The sequence below is a fragment of the Phocoena phocoena genome, chromosome 12, assembly GCF_963924675.1.
Source record: "Phocoena phocoena chromosome 12, mPhoPho1.1, whole genome shotgun sequence".
Taxonomy (NCBI): domain Eukaryota; kingdom Metazoa; phylum Chordata; class Mammalia; order Artiodactyla; family Phocoenidae; genus Phocoena; species Phocoena phocoena.
Window position 1 is genome coordinate 60,563,522 of NC_089230.1, and position 15,140 is coordinate 60,578,661.

Here is a 15,140-nt window from a genome sequence, read left to right on the forward strand (position 1 = left end):
TCACTCTTAAATAATCCTGCAATAAATATCCTTATCTTCATGTTTCTGCTTTTACTTCTATAATGTGGAATTCCAGACAGTGTTTAAATTGTGTATTTTTGATATTGAAAAATACTTCCTGTTTACCCTCCAAAAAGCTGAACAAGTTTATACTCCCACAAAGGTGTACAATAAAGATATGAATTGCATAAAATAGTTGAAGTGCTGTAGAAAGATCATGGTTATAATATGTTGTATTTTGATAAAATAGTTGAAGTGCTGTAGAAAGATCATGGTTATAATATGTTGTATTTTGATGGCACTTTGTATTTTATAATCCTCTTGCAACCTATCTTATTTAATTCCCACAACCACTGTGTGGAATGGTTTTATGTCTGCATTTATAGGGATTGCAATGAATCTGTGGATAGCTTTGGGTAGTATGGATATTTTAATAGCACTCTTCCATCCATGAACTCAGGATATCTTTCCATTTATCTGTGTCTTCTTACAGTTTCTTTCATCAAAATCTTATGGTGTTTATTGTACAAATCTTTCACCTCCTTGGTTAAAGTTGTTGCTATTGTAAATGAGATTGCTTTCTTAATTTCTCTTGCAGGTAGTTTGTTGTTAGTGTATGGAAACACAACTGATTTTGTGTGTTGATTTTGTATCCTGAAACTTTACTGAGTTCATTTATTAGTTCTAATAGGATATTCTCTAAGATCATGTCATCTGCAAAGAGCAATGATTTTACTTCTTTCTTTCCAATTTGGATGCCTTTTATTATTATTTTTTCTAGTCTATTTGATGTGGCTAGGACTTTCTAGTACTATGTTGAATAAAGTAGTAAGAGTGGACATCCTTGTCTTGTTCCTGATCTTAGAAGGAAGGCTTTTCACTTTTGAGTATAATATTAGCTGTGGGTTTGTCATATATGCCCTTTATTATGTTGAGGTACATTCCTTACATACCTAATTTATTTTGAGTTTTTATCATGAAAATATCTTGAATTTTGTCAGATGCTTTTTCTGCATCTATTGAAATGATCATACGATTTTTATCCTTCATTCTGTTAATGTTTGCATATGTTGAATCATTTTTGCATCCTAGGAATCAATCCCACTTGATCATAGTATGTGATACTTTTAATGTGCTCTTGAATTCTGTTTGCTAGTATTTTGTTGAGGATTTTTGCATCTATGTTTATAAGGGATATTGGTTTATAAATTTTATTTTCTTGTAGTATCCTTGTCTGGCTTTGGTATCAGGGTAATGCTGGCCTTATAAAATGAGTTTGGAAGTATTCTTTCCTCTTCAGTATTTTGGAAGAGTTTGAGAAGGATTGATATTAATTCTTTAAATGTTTGGTAGAATTCAGTAGTGAAGCCATCTGGTCCTGGCTTTTATTTGTTGGGAGATTTTAAATTACTGATTCAATCTCCCTGCTTATTATTGGTCTGTTCAGATTTTCTATTACTTTATGATTTAGTCTTGGTAACTTGTATGTTTCTAGGAATTTGTCCATTTCTTCTGAATTATCTAGTTTGTTGGTATTTAATTCCTCATACTTAGAATGGGGATTATAATAGTAATAATCTCAGAGTTGCTATGAAATTTTTAAAAAGCTAATTTATATATATTAAAAAAGCTTAAGACATTCTTTCACACTCTACTCTCTAGAAAAACTCAGGAGGAAAGAAGTTATCCTCTTTAAGAATACAAATTCCTGCTTTGAGTACGGACTGAATATCTTGATGTGCTTCTAAGTACTTAAAAACAAAATTCTAAATGTTCTCTTTTTGCATTTCCACTGTTTTATTCCAAATGTGTAACTGAAAAGGTAGAGATTTTTAGCTTTCTGATTATTTTTCTCTGTATACATATGGGATATTCTGTGAAAGAAAGGAAGTACAGCTATTAAAACATACTGATCTTATGATTGACAGTTTAATTTGATAAAATTATCCAGGATATGAGTGTATTCCAATGAGAACAAAGTGTTCCATGATGGAAGTAGTCCATGTAATCAACCTGCCACCAGATGGCTGGCGGGTGCCCCAGACAATGATGCCATATTCACTAAGTCAAGTTTTGGCCTCAGTGTTGTCAGATTAAGTACTAAGTGGCTGTAGCCAGATTCATTTTGGTGAGTGGAAATCCCATGTTGCTGAGCCGTGTACAACTTCCATCTGGACTTCCATGGCCACTTTGTTCATAATCCCTTTTGAGAAGAACAAGAGTAGAGAAAAAGGTTGGTTGACCCCTGTAGAATGCATCATCTTCTCTACCAGATTATTTACCTCCTTATCTGTGAAGTTGCTATTTGGTGAGCATGTATATGGCCAGCCAAACCATTAGCTACTGTCCATGAATGAGTGTAGATCAGTACTTCTGACGTGTCTCTTTCAAAATGAACAACCAGATACAGTAGGCCCTCTGTATTTGCTGGTTCTGCATCTGCAGATTCAACCAATGGCCAGTCAAGAACACTTGGAAAAACATTCAGAATGTTTCAAAAAGCAAAACTTGAGTTTGCTGCACTCAAGTTTTTATATAGCTTTTACATTGTATTTACAACTTTATTTTTATATTTATATAGCTTTTTTTATATTTATATTTATATAGCTTTTACATTGTATTTACAACTTTATTTTTATATTTATATAGCTTTTTTTATATTTATATTTATATAGCTTTTACATTGTATTTACAACTTTATTTTTATATTTATATAGCTTTTTTTATATTTATATTTATATAGCTTTTACATTGTATTTACAACTTTATTTTTATATTTATATAGCTTTTTTTATATTTATATTTATATAGCTTTTACATTGTATTTACAACTTTATTTTTATATTTATATAGCTTTTTTTATATTTATATTTATATAGCTTTTACATTGTATTTACAACTTTATTTTTATATTTATATAGCTTTTTTTTATATTTATATTTATATAGCTTTTACATTGTATTTACAACTTTATTTTTATATTTATATAGCTTTTTTTATATTTATATTTATATAGCTTTTACATTGTATTTACAACTTTATTTTTATATTTATATAGCTTTTTTTATATTTATATTTATATAGCTTTTACATTGTATTTACAACTTTATTTTTATATTTATATAGCTTTTTTTATATTTATATTTATATAGCTTTTACATTGTATTTACAACTTTATTTTTATATTTATATAGCTTTTTTTTATATTTATATTTATATAGCTTTTACATTGTATTTACAACTTTATTTTTATATTTATATAGCTTTTTTTATATTTATATTTATATAGCTTTTACATTGTATTTACAACTTTATTTTTATATTTATATAGCTTTTTTTATATTTATATTTATATAGCTTTTACATTGTATTTACAACTTTATTTTTATATTTATATAGCTTTTTTTATATTTATATTTATATAGCTTTTACATTGTATTTACAACTTTATTTTTATATTTATATAGCTTTTTTTATATTTATATTTATATAGCTTTTACATTGTATTTACAACTTTATTTTTATATTTATATAGCTTTTTTTATATTTATATTTATATAGCTTTTACATTGTATTTACAACTTTATTTTTATATTTATATAGCTTTTTTTATATTTATATTTATATAGCTTTTACATTGTATTTACAACTTTATTTTTATATTTATATAGCTTTTTTTATATTTATATTTATATAGCTTTTACATTGTATTTACAACTTTATTTTTATATTTATATAGCTTTTTTTATATTTATATTTATATAGCTTTTACATTGTATTTACAACTTTATTTTTATATTTATATAGCTTTTTTTATATTTATATTTATATAGCTTTTACATTGTATTTACAACTTTATTTTTATATTTATATAGCTTTTTTTTATATTTATATTTATATAGCTTTTACATTGTATTTACAACTTTATTTTTATATTTATATAGCTTTTTTTTATATTTATATAGCTTTTACATTGTATTTACAACTATTTACATAGCATTTACATTGTATTAGGTGTTAAAAGTAATCTAGAGATGATTTAAAGTACACAGGAAAATGTGTATGGGTTATATGCAAATACTATGCCATTTTATGTAAAGGACTTGAGCATCCTTGGATTTTGATATCCGTGGGGGTACTGGAACCAATCCCCTGGGATACCGAGTAATGACTATATACCATTCAAAGCTTTGCCCTCTGGGAAGTTTTCCCTCTGCCGTGACCTTAAGGGCTCCTGAGTGGGGCTGTTGTGTTACAACTCTTCACTCTTGGGTGGCACCAATATATTGTATAGAACCATTTCTAAATCACGCCTGAATTTTTCTTCTTTAGTTAACTGGTTGGTCATAAGGAACTCGTCTTAGTGAGGCCACAGGTGACGTTTGAAGAGAGGATCAGTGTAGCAAGAATAAGAGCTATGGGAATATGAGCCACTTGCTTATGTTAACCTAACTGTGCTCATAGGACTTGCCAGGCCTGATTTCATATACACCTCTTCTGTTTAAGGTTGAAGAGCTCTGTGCATACCCAGTTTTATGGCTTTGGAAGGTCAGATAACCCCGTTCATGTGAAATGCTCACGCTCTGTAGCTTTGTTCAAAATCCCAAAGGTCTCTGTTCACCTATAAAAGGACTGCCAAATGCCATACTATGTAGCAGCCCCTATCTGCCACAGACACTTAAAACACCAGTGAAGCTGTTGGGTCATGTAGCCCAAGTGGCAAAGCAGCTGTCATGGCACTCTGGACTTGTTGCTGAGCCTTCTCTTATTAAATGTCCCACTCAAACCTGGCAGCTTTGCAAGCTACTTAATAAGTGGGTTAGAATAACATACCCAAATAAGTATATGAAGCCATCAAAATCCAAAAAGCCTACTAAGTACTGTGCCTATTTTTTAGTGGTAGAAAGAGATATCTTGATCTACTACAAGATCCCTAGAAAGTTTACAAAGATGGTAGGCCAAATTTTTGTAGTAATCTTTCCCCACCTTTGGCACACATGTGTTTTACCAAGTATAGAGTAGTTACTGATTACTTCTCAGTCAGCACGTAATGGAAAGCATGACATTCTACAGAATGGAGAAGAAGTCAAGGTCCCTGTGGACTAGATTATGAGAGTGTGCTGGAGAGCTGATAGAACCCTGAGGTAGTGTAGTAGGGTGCCAGCTGGAGCCAAACTGCTCAGGCATTCTTTGCTAGCACATATAAAGAAAAAAATAATAATTTGCCCAGTCAATAGCTGTGTACCAGACGCCAGGGAGTGTGTTTATTCTAGCAAGGAAATCACATCTGGTACAGCATCTACACTCTGCAAGATCCATCTGTTTTCTCTAATGCCAGATAGGCAAGTCGAATGTGGATGTTTTAGGAATGATCACCTTTGTCCTTTAAATCCTTGATGATGACCCTAATCTCTGCAGTCTCTACAGGAACAAAGTGGTCTCCGGTTTTCATAGGTAGAGGTAGTGCTAGGAATTTCACCTGGCCTTTCTTACATTACAGCTCTAACTCCACACGTCTGGGAACCAGTGAGGGAGTCTGCCAGCTGCTGAGTGTGTCGGTACCAACTCCACATTTCAGAACTGGGAAAATAATGATGGCATGAGTTCTGGGGTGAGTGGTAGCTGGAAGTGAGCACAGACTCCATTAATCATGTGACTTCTATAAGCCCCTACTCCGCATGGTGGAACACAGTACCATTTTGGGTCTCCAGGAACGAGAGTCATTTCAGAGCCATATCCAACAATCCCACAAAATTCTGATTATTTCCCCTTCCTCAGTGTATACCCTGGTAATTTGTTGCAGGTTTTTTGGGGAAGACTGGAAGACTTATAGTATAAATTTATAGCTGTGTAGCAAGGTCCTTCCTCAAAGGGGCTTGGCTTTCTTGAATACAAGAGGTTCTAGGTCTGTGTCCTGGCTCAAGTTTGGGAATTGATTGAGGAGTTGCATTTTTCTATTTTATAGCTTTGCTGCTTATACAGATCAAGTAGCACTTGGTAGCTTTCTAACTATTTCTCTCTTAGAAACACCGTGATCAAACACCAGTGATCTCTGCAGGTCAGACTATTCTGATTTCAGCTTTTGCTCGCTGCCCATTTTGACAATCATGCTCATCTCATCTTTTGTTAAGTACTGTCACTGAGCCCCTGCCACTCTGAGATACTATCATCCCCATTCAATTTAGGAACCCATTTCTTGGATGACAACATTGCCCATTGTCATTCCTGGTCTTCAGAGAGTAGCTACTATAGAGCTCTTCAAGGATGCTGCTGGTCCTTTCAACCAGTGTATCTCTCAAAGACTTGGTGAAGGCAGTGCCCTCTGGGTCCTACCAAGTGATGTAGTTACAAGTGGGTGAGCAGGTTGTACATGATAAATCCAGTTCAGCATTCCTATCTGCTGAAGTCTTTGGATAGTTCCCTCTCCACCAAGGAGTTATGGCATCTCAGTTGCATGTAGTGTAGGTTACCTTGGGGACCAGGCTTCTGCCAACCAACTGAACGTACTATTAGAGGCATTTTCAGCCATTTGAGCTAGCACAGAGAATCCAGAATCTTGGTTTAATGTGCCCATATCAATAAATTTGATCTGATCTAACATTATATTCCTTCTAAGCTGACTCAATACCCTCAGCATCCATTTCCATACTGTCTATGTAAATTGGAATTATCTGTCTATGTAAATTGGAATTATCTTGCATATCTTTTGATATAAATGGTACTTCTTTCTAGGTCACAATTTATACCTCACACTGGATTCTGCTGGGACTTGATTCTGGTCGTAGGTCTACAAGCAAGAGGTAGATGGAGCAGGGTCCTTAGGAAGGGCAAAAGTCCCTTGCAAGATGCTATCTTAGGTGAGGCCCTTACTGATTTTTCAGGCAAAGAGAGAGCTAACCTCATTAGGCAAGGGAGGAAAGGCTATTACTATTGGTAAAGAAGACTGCAGCACAAGGTCCTAAGCCTCAGCTTCATCAAAATACCCATATATCCTCATCCCAATTTTCAGGCCACTACTCCTTCCCAATCGGGCCCTAACTTTAACAGAAGAGACTCTGTAAGGTTGGGAATTCAATTTGCATTGTAACATTGCCACCCAGAGGATTAGACTTTGATTTAGTTTTCAGAAATTCCATTTCTGGGGCAATAGAAGATAAAAGTTTTCTTTCACTGTTGTTGAAGAAGCTTTCTGGATCTTCATCTAATCCTTGAGCTTGGAATTTAAAGTTCTCAATTTAAGTTTTTCTCTCCTCCAGAAATTCAAATTCCAGGCCCCACCCCAGACCACAGACTTAGAGACTCAGGGGGTGGGGCTCAGGAGTCTGTAGTTTAACAGATGCTCCAGGTGATTCTTACATACCCTCAACTTTGAGAACCACTGATGTAGAACAGCACCTTCAAAATTCTCAGAGAAAATTATTTTCAGCTGAGAATTCTAAACCGAGACAATTAGTATGAACAAATAAAGACTTATTCAAACATACAGGACTCAAAATTTACCTCCCTTGTGTTCTTCCTTCAAAAGCAATTGGTTCCTGGAAAAGAAGGAAGTGAACAAAAAGGAAGCAGTGAAGTGGAAGACAAAGGACCTAGGAAATACGGAAGCCAAGAGCCCAAGGCAGAAAGGAGGATTTCCAAGATGGTAGTAAAGAGATGTTTCTGGCTGGCATCTTTGTAACAGAGAGAAGTGTATCACTTCAGGGAGGGACATGAGGCCAAAAGAATGACTCCAAGATAAAAATGTAGTTGATAAATCTGACCTTCCAAAGTATAATACTTCTAGGTATAAAAATCTCTCAGGTGGGGCTTCCCTGGTGGCACAGTGGTTGAGAGTCCTCCTGCTGATGCAGGGGACACGGGTTCATGCCCCGGTCCGGGAAGATCCCACATGTCGCGGAGCGACTGGGCCTGTGAGCCATGGCTGCTGGGCCTGCGCGTCCGGAACCTGTGCTCCGCAGCGGGAGAGGCCACAGCAGTGAGAGGCCTGTGTACCGCAAAAAAAAAAAAAAATCTCTCAGATGGAGCAGGTAAAAAAATATTGATAGTTATTTTTAAAAATTGAAAATAAAAAGTAAATTATTTATTCTAGGAAATCCAGAATTTATACAAGAAAGGAAACATTATTTTAGCTTATCAGTAAATATACTATTAGCCTAAATACATTAATAGAAACACTAACTTCGGTAATTCAAAATTTTCAAATGAAGATTTTGGTAGTATGAGGGGATGAGAAGTAAGTTAGGAGGTGCTATGGCAGCTAAACCCTTATCCTAATAGGAAATCAGGACATAATATACAATATTGATAAATCAAGTCAAAAAGCAATTTCTTCATATTATTTAGATATATAAAGAATAAGTACTTTTGATAAAAGCCTTTAAAATAATTAAAAATGACTACCTCTAAAAACAAGTGGAATGGTGAAGGGTAGTACAGGATTTGACTGTCATTGAAAAACTCTTGATAATTTTTTAAGCAAAATTATGTACATATAATGTATAAATAAATATTAAAATGAGTAAAGAAGAAATTCTCTGATCTGACAAAGCATAATGCAAATAAATATAATTTACCATATATGCATTGGCTGTGTGCAAAGCATAGTAGTCATAGGTGACAGTGAGATTTACAAAATCAGTCTCTGCCTTTTAGGAGCATATACTTTTTTCAGAGAATTGAAACAAATATCTAAAGCACTGGAATTGCAGATAAGACTAAAGGACGAAGACCAGGGGAATTCTACAACCTCCACTGCCCATTCCAGCCTGTGAAGGCCCAGTAATTGTGAAATTCTGGCGTACCCCAAACATAAAACACTTACTTGTGTCATTAATCTGATTGCCCCAGTGTTGTTTCTGTAGATGCTATAAGAGAAAGAATCATAAATTCAATCACTTCTGCCATACGTGAGTTTTACGTGTGTACATACATGTGAGGTGTGTGTATATATGTATGTGTGTGTATGAATATATACACATATATATAAACCTTCACATACAATTTTAATTTTTTCTTACTTAGAATATGTAATGAGAGTTTCTGACAAATGGCAAATAAAGACTAGCCTAGATTAAACATAAGGACTGTTAAGCAAGTATTACTGACCTGAGCTAATTTTCTACCGTTCTTATGTTGCTACTGTCCCATTTCCTGTGGAAGTACAAATTTTAAGTATAAAACTTTTATTTAGTCTTCTGTGAAATTCAAAGAAACTGCAGGTCACAATGGTATTTGATGAGAATACCTAAGAGGAAAGAATCTTTCAACATAGTTACAATGAGTATTCAAAAGCTCTGCTTTGGTTATTACACTTTGCAGTGAGAAAAGAAAGGCCAGAGAATATTTCTATTCTGGTAGCCAGGAGCACAGTGAATGAAGAGCATGTACAGATACCAGGGCAAAGGCATTATTAACTTCATGTATGTTACGTTCCCTGTTATTAGAAATTCCAGTTCTTTTCCTTAATGTTTAACTATAACATTGCTTTTGTTTAATCCTTTTATAGATTCTTTTTATATTTGGGAAATTTACCATTTCTATTTAATGAGCACTGAAAAACTGATTGGAAGCTCTGTGTGTGTGGGGGTTGGCCTTGATAGTGGGTGGGCTTCAGTATCCAGGATAACTGGTCACCAAGCTGGCATTTTTCTTGGGACACCATCAAATGTTAGTATCTAGAATTTTTTCCTCTAAGGCTTTTTAAGTTACTGGAAAAGACGAGTCCTTCAGTCCTGCGTGGTAGCATATGCCTGGCTGCTGGCTGTCTGGGAACAGGGTGGAGATGGGGGCTAGGTTCTCATGCTGAATGTGCAGACATTCATCCAGTCCTGCTGTGTTCAGCCCTGCACCAATATGCTAAAGTTTAGTGCTTATCAGGTTCAGTTGTGCCAGCAACTTGGGCTACTGGCACAGGAGTACGTGCTTTCATGTGGTTGCTGGAGGAGAAGACCCCCGAGCCTGGAGTGGGGTTCTGATGGCTCTGTGTATAGATTTTTCAATTTCCCAGTTTTCAGCCACACCTACACTTACTGTGGTAACTGGTACCTCCTAATCCAGAGCTTCTCTGGGGATCTACAGGGTGTTTCAGCTTCTTCTAAGCATATTTCAGTGTAAGTATTGAAGACAAAAAGTTCTCTGTTCTACTCTGTTCAGTTACCACACCACCATCTGCCTTTTGCTTTGAAACATTTTTAAAAATCTCTTTTATCTATTGATGTATCTTTCATTCATACTTCTTGTCCTTTTGAGTTGTACATTTTATTTTTAACAATCCCTTTACTGTCATTTCAGTGTAATTTTGAGGTGGTGGTTCGGTCCTGTTTAACCAGAAATCCAGGAACTGTTTGTTCGTCACTGTCTCTCCAGTGCCTGGCTCATAGTAGGCTCTGAAATAAATATTTGATGGATGAATAATTGAGTGACTTGAGTTAGAAGTTTTTACAATGGCAGTAAAGTGTTGTGACTATATATACACATGTAACAACCTTAAAAAGCATCTTTTAAATTATGGTTTTGTTTTGGCTCTGTTCCATTTTTTGTTTTAGTTCCTCAACATGGTCGAGAAAACTACGTGTTTTAAAGTGTGCGCTACCTTCAGGATGGATATGTTTGTTTACTTGGTCAAGCACAGTTATCGCTGTTACCTTAGGCTTAATATACACATTTGCCTAAGGTACACATGTATAATTTTTCTCTAGAGATAGAATCGTATTGAGGCTGATTTATGTAGTAAGCACAGTCTTTATTCTTATTTGTATGTATATTTAGGTAGTTATAAAGAGACTTGTGGTGATTATGGTGTAAAGCTACCACTGCCCCTTTTTCCATTGGCCCTTTGTGGTTAATAAAGTTTGGGAGTCACTGGATTAGTGGGGCATCTTAACCAGGTATGTTTTGCATTCCAAAGTCAACATGTGAGGATGGATAACATATAGTAGAGACAAAGAAATTAAGCTATAACAGTGAAAGTGTTACAGATAATATTTAACTGTAAGAGTTAATATTTAATAGTACAGTTAATATTTTGAACAAACAGATGAATATTCTCCTTCTTCATAAGGTTAGCCCTGGACCACAAATTGGGGATTGTAGAGAGATACGAGTATAGTAGAGAGCCCATGATTTGGCTACCATGCTGGATCTTGGGTCTCATAAATGGGATGCTTCTACCCTCAATACTATAGGAAATGAATAAATGAACTTTTAGCATTTACCCCTAAGATCAATGAGTAATTGTAAATTCAGATAATGAGAAAATTACAACATTGTCTTAAACTACTGTGCACCACCCCCCTTCAATCTTAGGGATTTATTAAAGGAATCTACCCAGAAATCCAAAGAGAGTTATTTCTAATTAAAGAGATTAAAGCTACCTCTCCAGTAAAGAAGTAAGAACCTACATAACAGAAGTGGGTTAGGAAGATAGTAGATAAAGGAAGTCCTTTACAGAAAACTCCAGGGTCACAGAAATTAAGAAGTTGGGGGTTAGGATAAGAGAAAGGTGATAAACTTTTTGGAGCAAGAAAATGAAATGTTTTCTAGAATACATTATTCATGCCTGAATATTTTCCTAGTCATCTTCTTTAGAATCCCCATCTTTATTTCTTGGTTGACATCTATCAAGTTGCTGACATACAAGGCTTAGGGAGGAGAAATTGAGAAGATAGAAGTATTTGTATCAGAAAATAAAGGGTGGAATTGGGTGCATGGGAAAGAAGAGAGAATAGGAGAAGCAAAGAGAGCTTTAGAAAAGAAAGGAAGTCTTAAAAATATGACCAAGACATTTTACAGATAATTTTTCTTCTCTTCTTGAACAACTCCTCCAGTAGTTATGTGGTGGGATTTCTGGGAAGAAACACAAATAAAATAGAAAGCCAGGAAACTGTTTCAGACCCTTCATTGGAAATAACCTAGTGCCTACTTGTGAAAGTGTTAAAGCAAAAGTGTCTGATTATCATGTGTTAAATAGGATACTGATTTCAAGGTTCTTTGCCACCTAGTTTTGTGCTAATGTAAAAATGGAATATAAACCTGTACCAAAGAGCTATCAAGAATACTCTCAGGAGAACCATTATTAATAAAATCTGTATTAATAGTGACTGTGGAAAGGCTATACTGCTCCTGGAAATTTAAAAGAAAAATTAACTGTAAAGTTATAATTTTTGCCTTTAAGGCAGTAATACATTTTCATTCTTTTCACTTTCACTTTATACATGAATGTCATGAAATTTCCATTGTAGTTGACTAAAAATGAAACAACAGAACAACAGTACTTTAGTGATGACTAGGCTAGAGACTTAAATATTTTTAAAGGGTTAAAAAAAGCAGAAAACTGGTCCTTCATGATGAAAAGTAAGAAGTCAAATGTTATTTACAAAACTCATTCCCATTCATTTTTTGTGTTTTGGGCTTGTTTTCAGGCAAAAGGACTCCTATGGAAGATGGAAGTCTTTGTGCGTTTTCCAGAGTGTGTTTCCAAGCCCATCAGTGAAACATGATACTGCTGCTCTGTGTTGAAATACTTGAAGAACACCTACATCTCTGCCGGCGCCTTCCATCCTGCTGAAACCATGGTATTCTCTGCAGTGTTGACTGCGTCCCATACTGGGGCATCCAACACAACATTCGTAGTTTATGAAAACACCAACACGAATATTACAGTCCCTCCACCATTCCAGCATCCCGACATTGGTTCGCTGCTTAGATACAGTTTTGAAACCATGGCTCCCACCGGGATGAGTTCCTTGACACTGAATAGTACAGCTGTGCCCCCAACACCAGCAGTTTTAAAGAGCCTAAACTTGCCTCTCCAGATCATCCTTTCTGCTATAATGATATTTATTCTGTTTGTGTCTTTTCTTGGGAACTTGGTTGTGTGCCTCATGGTTTACCAAAAAGCTGCCATGCGCTCCGCCATTAACATCCTCCTGGCCAGCCTGGCTTTTGCAGACATGTTGCTTGCAGTTCTGAACATGCCCTTTGCCTTGGTCACCATTCTTACCACCAGATGGATTTTTGGGAAATTCTTCTGTAGGGTATCTGCCATGTTTTTCTGGTTGTTTGTGATAGAGGGAGTAGCCATCCTGCTCATCATTAGCATCGATAGGTTTCTTATTATAGTCCAGAGGCAGGATAAGCTGAATCCATATAGGGCTAAGGTTCTCATTGCAGTTTCTTGGGCAACTTCTTTTTGTGTAGCTTTTCCTTTGGCAGTAGGAAACCCTGACCTGCAGATACCTTCCCGAGCCCCACAGTGTGTGTTTGGGTACACAACCAATCCAGGTTACCAGGCTTATGTGATTTTGATTTCTCTCATTTCTTTCTTCCTACCCTTCCTGGTGATACTGTATTCGTTTATGGGCATACTCAATACCCTTCGGCACAATGCCTTGAGGATCCATAGCTACCCTGAAGGTATATGCCTCAGCCAGGCCAGCAAACTGGGTCTCATGAGTCTACAGAGACCCTTCCAGATGAGCATTGACATGGGCTTTAAAACACGTGCCTTCACAACCATTTTGATTCTCTTTGCTGTCTTCATTTTCTGTTGGGCCCCGTTCACCACTTACAGCCTTGTGGCAACATTCAGCAAGCACTTTTACTATCAACACAACTTTTTTGAGATTAGCACCTGGCTACTCTGGCTCTGCTACCTCAAGTCTGCATTGAACCCACTGATTTACTACTGGAGGATTAAGAAATTCCATGACGCCTGCCTGGACATGATGCCTAAGTCCCTCAAGTTTTTGCCGCGGCTCCCTGGCCACACAAGGCGACGGATACGCCCCAGTGCTGTCTACGTGTGTGGGGAACATCGGACTGTGGTGTGAATACTGGAACTGCCTGACGTTTTGGGTGATGGTTGTTCTTTATCTGACTTCGAATTTTTTTCTCGTGGCTTCTCCACTTAAACTATATTGTTTTTCATAGGGTGTGTGTGTGTGTGTGTGTGTGTGTGTGTGCAGTGTGAAGAAAGAATGGTGATTAGTTATAAGTCTGTTACCAAGGATACACAATAGGGAAGTGATCACACGTGTTACCTCCAGGGTTCAAGAGAAATCCTTGATTTAGGGTGGGGAGATGGTTTTCTGTTCCTTTGATTGATTTTGTTTTTCTAGTAGGAATCAGGATTGTGCTTTATTGAGCCTGCAGTTACAGTGAATTGTAGGTATTCTGTATGCTGCTAAGATGCTTTGTCGAGTTTATCAATTATTTTTTTCTGGAAGACACTGCTGCTTTTTGCCATCACATTGGAGCCAAAAGCCACATACATCTCAGTAGATAAATATTTAGTTTTATTTAAAAAAATAACCCAAGGGGGTTAGTGACATTCTAAAGGTCATGAATATTTACTTTGGTGCACTTTAAGAAACAATGTACAAACTAATTCAGTCATGTTTTTCAGAATTGTTTTTATATATGACATGTTGTGCTTTAGGAAACATTGCATTATTTCTAGGAAGATAGTTTTTTAAAAATGTTTTGTCTGTATGTACAGTTTTAAAGGAGGGAACATAAAAATGAAGAACTTTTTCTAAGCACAGTAGTGATTCTTTAGAGCGGTAGGGCAGAGTTGAGATAGAGCACCCTTGCGAATTTAAATGGGATGCAGTGAGGCTGTGGCTGGTGCGGGCTGTGGCGATTCCTTTTACCCAAGGATTCTCTGAGTCCAGTGGGGAGAAGGGCACCATTTACTAGACGTCTGCCATGTGCCAGGCCCTGTGCATCATTTTATCCTCACAGCATCCTGTGAGGGAAGTATTATTTCTTCCTTTTTGCAGATGAAGAAGGCAAGTCTCAGAGAGACTAAAACCCTGCCCAAGTTTAGTGGTAGAGCTGGGATCCAAAACTCTGTCCGAGTCCGGAGACTGCATTTCTACTGTACCACACGGACACCTCGTTCAGGTTCAGGTTTGGACGTTTCAGAGTCAAGAGGGAACTATGTGTATCCTTTAATTTTCTTTTAGACTAAAACCTTCTTTTTAAAAATAGCTTCATTTTTTGTATTACCAAAAGAAATGTGAAACCATTACAGAAAGTCTGGAAAATAGAAAAGAAAAAATAAAATCATTTATAGCTACCTTTTTAGAGCGGAACTAAAAATCTTAGGTAAGTAAGGGTATAAGGAAATAAGGCAATTT

At 36.0% G+C, this 15,140-nt stretch overlaps 1 protein-coding gene across 1 annotated transcript; it reads left to right on the forward strand.

Moving 5' to 3' along the window:
• The first annotated feature begins 12,503 nt into the window (after nt 1-12,503).
• GPR63 (G protein-coupled receptor 63) lies at nt 12,504-13,829 on the forward strand. Its single transcript, XM_065889149.1, has one exon. The coding sequence runs from the start codon at nt 12,570-12,572 to the stop codon at nt 13,827-13,829; it is 1,260 nt and encodes a 419-aa protein (XP_065745221.1). The 5' UTR covers nt 12,504-12,569.
• The last annotated feature ends 1,311 nt before the right edge of the window (nt 13,830-15,140 follow it).